This window comes from Rissa tridactyla, chromosome Z (genome assembly GCF_028500815.1).
Source record: "Rissa tridactyla isolate bRisTri1 chromosome Z, bRisTri1.patW.cur.20221130, whole genome shotgun sequence".
Taxonomy (NCBI): Eukaryota; Metazoa; Chordata; class Aves; order Charadriiformes; family Laridae; genus Rissa; species Rissa tridactyla.
The window spans coordinates 46330493-46336155 of NC_071497.1; the positions used below are offsets into that span (position 1 = coordinate 46330493).

Genomic DNA, 5663 nt, shown 5'->3' on the forward strand with positions numbered 1-5663 from the left:
CTATCCTTCCTTCCCTCTCTTCATCTATTATGTGTTTTCTCCAATGACTGTAGGACTCTGCCTTTGGAGAAAAGTACCCAGGGCCTGTGGCTTATTTGGCACTTCATGAAGCTTACATCTGTTGTTGCAATGTAACAGCATAACTTCACCAAAAAACGTAACTCTTCTCCATGTGCTGTTTTTCAGCTGGCCCATTTTGGTACAGGGAAGTGAACGTGAATCCTTTTGAGGTGAAGTGGTCTTGAACTTAGATTTCCTTCAGAGGTTCAGAGAAGAGCGCTCTAACCATTAGGCGACCCTACGTGGGCAGTGCCAGTGACCACATTGTATGAGCAAAGAGGGAAGACCACTGATTCTTTAAACAAATGAGTAACATACTTAAATATGTATGGGTCCTGTAGGCACTAAGATTTGGTATTTGCCATGTAGGTGTCTAAAATTATACCTTATGTTAATCTAACCATACGTTCAGCAAAACTTCAGAAACTGAGGTGGAACTTAGAAAACTGAGACTATTACAGATTTCAAGCACTTACAGGGATGACTATATCTTAAAATAGGCTTTATGGATAATGATTTAAAATAAAGTCTTACAATAAAAGGGAAAATCTGATCCCACAAACAGCGGCAGCAAAATTCAAAGTGATTTGCTGGATCAATTTCTAGCTGGAGGGACTTCAGGACTGCATCAGTGGGGCCCAGAGTTTCAATTGTAACACTGGTAGTTACATTGCAGCAGGTATCACTGCAATCAGAATATAACCACTGAAACACTGCTGTTGTATTTCAGACCATAGAACAGATTAATTCTACAAGTTTTGCTGCATTGGCTTTTCTTTCTTGACTTGCCTGCCCTATGGACTCATAATACACCAAGTGTTGCCTCGGTTAGGAATAGTTTCCCATAGGTAGAAATAATAATCACTACAAGAGCTAACCACAGTAAATCAGAAGTGTACTGGGGTGGAATCAATGCCTTTTCTTAGGCCTCCATTCTTCTAACACTAACTTTTGCTTCGCTACCTTTGGCAGTCTAATGATATGAAGATTAAGCTTGCTTGTCCTGCTTGCATCTGTTTCTTCGGTTTACAACCACCCTGCCTACACCCCCTCAGTAAAGGCTCATCTGCCTTTTCTGTGCAGAACACATACGTGCTTTAATCTGAAGGCAAGTGGCTTCTGCATGAGGTGTACTGGTACAGCAGACAGGCAAAATCTTGTCACTAGCACAAGTCTGTTTTCCTATTTGATTTGTCAAGCGAAAAATCTTACCCTTTACCAGGGTGAAATCTTACTCTTCACCTTTTCTGCTTGGAGGAAAGGATACTATTTCATTTCTCTGCATCTTGTACCATCATCTGTTTTTAAGCAGCATTGGGATTGGTTTTGTTTATATATTGAGATTATCAGTTGTTGATGCAAAATTTGTGTAATGTTGCAAAGGCTGTGTTTAGAGATGGAGTCCTTAGAAATAAAGAAAATATGTATAAACGAGTTAGAAAATATTTCTCAATTAGTTAGTTTTCCCTTTCCCTCTGGCAGTCTGAAATTATCATTTCTAACCCTCTATAATTTTCATTGCACGAGCTACAGGGAAGGGCACCGTCTTTTGGTCATACAAAGTGCAGGCAGCTGCCTTGGGAGTTACTCTAAACCCTCTGGGCGAGTGACCCGTGGCCTAGACTCCCCGCTCGCCTAAACTGCCGCGGATGAGAAAAGCCTTATGGCAAACACCGCGTATTTACCCCGCAAATCGCTGCCTGAGACACCACCCCCCGGAGTGTTCCCCCCCAGGCGCTGGGTGAGGGTCGGACCCTCAGCTCCACCTCGGCTGCAGCCAGACACCTTCTCCTGTCGCGACACCCCCTGCGCCGGGCGCCCTGCTGCGGAAGCCGGGCTCTGTCGCGATACCTGCCCCGGCTGCCGGGCTCTGTCGCGACACTTGCCCCGGCTGCCCGGCCGCCTCCGGCTCCCTGCCCGGGGTCGCCGGGTGCTTGCGGGACCGGCCTCCTTACACCAAATAGAGTTTTCGGGCGATGAAATTCAGAAGGTTATCCAGAATCTTAAAACTGCCCAGAATCCTCTGAATAATTCCCAGGAGGATTACTTCTTCTGCTCCGGATTTCCCATTCCTCTTGCCCCTTAGACCGATGTGAGGGGAAAACTCAGCTTCCCTAAAATGCTTTGGTGCTCTAGACAGCAGCCACATCGAGAGCGGTGGAATATATTTAAAAATATCGAGCTATCATAGAACTAGTGCTATTCGCTGTTTATTTGGGGGACTGCTTTCTTTATAAGCAACTGGTTTTTAGCAGCAGAAATATTGACTTGGCTCCTTGCCTAAAATGGAAGACAGCGGAGTAAAGAAAATGTAAAGCACTTTTTTCCTTTTTCTTTTCTTTCTTTTTCCCATTTCTTTTGGATATCTGATTACCGATTGGTTTATCTGGCTGCAAAACTTTTGAAGCACCCCTTCCAGTCCTATTTCCAAACCGTGATACCGATCCGTGCCTCACTAGCATAACATTATTAGTACTATTTTTTCAGCGCTAGGAATGTTATAATTTTAGAAGTTAAAATGTAACCCCCCTCTAGAGCAGAGGAAACAACTGAAAATTCAACAGTTCCAGTTGAATTTCGAGTGGTCGAGCAGACGCCACAAGTGTGCCTGGGGAAAACTTTGGGTAGCCGGCACCCGAGGCCAAACAAGTTTGCTTTACCTAGCGGTATTTTCTCCGGCTGGAGGGCCACCAAGACGGAGCAGTCTGAGGCAGGAGCTCCGTCCCAGTCCCAGGGGCTGGGACTGCCACCCGGCGCCTCCGGGCACGGCAGGTCCGCCGGCATCAGGCGGGCAAATCACAGACAGCGGCTGTGATCCAGCACCCACTGAAACCAGTGGCAAAACTCCAATTGCCTCCAGTGGGATCGGGATCCGAGTCGGTGCCCTCTCCTCAGACCCGACCGCCGGCGCTTCGCCCTTGAGCTGCGGGTCGCGGCGACTCAAAGCGTGTCTGCAGCAAGCGATTTACCTGTAAGAGGTTTCTTTCCCTTTCCTCCCCTTGCTCTGCCGCCAAGGAAACTTTGGGGTACTTCTGTCAGTTTCGGGGGGGGGCGGGGGAGAGAGTGCGAACCTAAGCTACGAGCACGCTTTTCTTAACCCGTGTGAAAGGCGGCTATTTTAAAGATCAGCACCAGCAGAAGCAAATGAATAGATGGGCTTTAATGAGCATTGGTGTACAGCAGGGCAGACAGGGTATGGCAGCAATCACTCACAAACCAGCCGGGACTCATCAGCCAGTGCGTCGCTCTCTGACTTCTGATCCCTCTGCTTCACACAGACCCCTCGTCTGGTGGAAGGTTGTTTTCAGTAAAGTGCTTTTCCCGAATAATTTTTTTAACCGTTTTTCTGTTGGCTTCCCCCGCCCTCCCCCCCACCCCCTCCCGCAGATTTTAGTGTTCACACTCACGTGGAAGAAACGCCAAGCAACACATGCAAAATAGCGGTATCTGTGAGCGGTAAAAGGTGATGTGAAAAGTACAGTCTACGAATCGCCGGGCTGGTTTTATTTTAATGAGAAACTAGGGAATTCGGACACTCGATCACAGCTTGAGAGGCCAGGTCACACTTCAGTCCCTCCTAAGGTACTGCCCTCCGATGTGAAATGTTGCGGTGGACTGTAAAAGTGTGAGGGGGAAGGACAAGTGATCGCTAGTTAAAGGACCCCTTCGCCGTCAGTGCCGCTGTCATTTAAATTACCACTAATTATCGAACTATTTAAAGCTTACTCTTTAAACAGCGAGCATTACACGTCCTGAGGCCCCGCAGCTCGCGGGGCTCCAAGGTAACAGCTTTGCCCGCCTCTGTCGGCAGCAAGATCTACAGGACGGTGTGGCAGAGGTTTCCCGTCCCTCGGGGCAGAAGCAGAGTTCAGAGGGGGTTTTACCCTCCTGGTCCCCGCGGCCGCCGGCAGACTGCAGCCCCTCTCCTACCGGGTCCCGCGTCCCGTGGGACCTCCGGACCGGCCGGCCCGGGCGGGGGGCTCGGCGGGGAGCCCGAGCTGCGGGGCCGCGCCGTGGCGCAGGCTGTCGTGGTGGCGGGGAGACCTCCCCTGCCGGCCCCGTCCGCCGAGCCAGCCCCTTTGGCCCCGGCTGTGACTTTTCATATCACCTCTCCGCCACTAACGATATTTAACGATGATAGAAGCTCTTACCTGCGACCCGGCTCTCAAATAATCTGATTGTACACGACACAAACACAGACACCAGCGGGGGTATAGTCATGAGATCGATCGGGTTTCCGTGCCGCACGCGTGCCCTGGACCCCCGCATCCTCTCCACTGGGAGCCTGGGGGCCTCTCTCCCCCCGACCCCCTGCCCTTTAGGAGTGCACCAGGACGGAGTGGAGGGAGCCCTTCCCCTCGGGGCCCGCGTTGCTCCCGGTCTGTTCCAGCAGGGAAGCGGCGGACGGGGAAGCGGCGGGGCAGATCTGCGAGGCGGCGACCGTCAGAGCCGGGATGGCCGAAGCAGCGGGCATCGCCGGCGCCGGCTTGATGGGCACCGGGACGGCGGGCATGGTCTGTGCCGGCGGGTGGCAGAGCGCCTTCACGGGCACCCCGAAGGGTCCATAGTCGGGGGACACGGGCACGCCGGCCACGGAGTCCATCACCCCCACGTGCGGCCACATGGAGCTCACCACGCTGCTGAGCTGGCTGGGCACCGGGTAGCCCAGGTGGTGCATCACCGAGGCCAGCGGCAGCCCGCCGGCCTGCAGCACGCCCTTGTAATCTCTGCTGATGATGTTCTCAATGGCGAAGGGATGCTTGAAGCCCGAGGGCTGGCTGCTCCCATAGGGCGAGAACTGCGGCAGCCTCCCCACGGCGGCGGCGGCCGCGGCGGCGGCCACGGCCGCCTCGGAGCCCGCCAGCCCCGGCACCTTGCCCGGGGGAGGCGGCGGCGGCGGCGGCGGGTGCGGGTGGAAGTAGTGCACCATGTGCGGGGCGGGCGCCGGGGGCTTGCCGGGGCCGCCGCCGCCCGGCCCGCCGCCCGGCCCGCCGCCGCCGGGCAGGTGATGCTCGGGGCGCACGACCTTGAAGCGCTTGCGGCGGCGGAGGAAGCTGCCGTTTTCAAACATGTCCCCGCAGTCCGGGTGCAGCGCCCAGAAGCTGCCCTTGCCCGGCTGGTCGGGGCGGCGCGGGATCTTGATGAAGCAGTCGTTGAAGGAGAGGTTGTGGCGGAGGGAGTTCTGCCAGCGCTGCGTGTGCTCCCGGTAGTAGGGGAACCGCTCCATGATGAACTTGTAGATGTCGCTCAGGGGCAGCATCTTCTCGGCCGAGTGCTGGATGGCCATGGCCGTCAGGGAGATGTAGGAGTAGGGCGGCTTCTGGTCGCTGTACGAGCTCTTCCCCGGCCTGGGCATCGCCGCCCCGCCGCAGCCCTCCCGCGGCCGCACCGCCCCGCCGCGCCGCGCCGGGCTCCGCTCTGCCCCGCGCAGGGCGGGCTGGGGATGCCGGGGACGGCGCTGCCCTGCCCCGCCGCCGCCTCTACATCCTGGGCGCCACCCGCCCGGCCCACGCGCGATCGCGACCCCCCCCGCGGCCCGCCGGCGGCCTCCGCGCACGGCTCCCACAGGCAGCCTCCCCCCGCGGGATGCGCTTGTCTCGCCG

General features: G+C 55.3%; 1 protein-coding gene across 2 annotated transcripts; it reads right to left on the reverse strand.

Moving 5' to 3' along the window:
- Positions 1-4378: 4378 nt before the first annotated feature.
- Positions 4379-5416, reverse strand: FOXB2 (forkhead box B2). Of its 2 annotated transcripts, XM_054186472.1 has the most exons (2): positions 5059-5416; positions 4379-4947 (listed from the first exon to the last, which is right to left on the reverse strand). In XM_054186472.1, the coding sequence occupies exons 1-2, from the start codon at positions 5414-5416 to the stop codon at positions 4379-4381; spliced, it is 927 nt and encodes a 308-aa protein (XP_054042447.1). The 2 variants fall into 2 exon arrangements, with proteins under 2 accessions (XP_054042447.1, XP_054042446.1); XM_054186471.1 differs by having other exon boundaries at positions 4379-5416.
- Between the last annotated feature and the right edge of the window lie 247 nt (positions 5417-5663).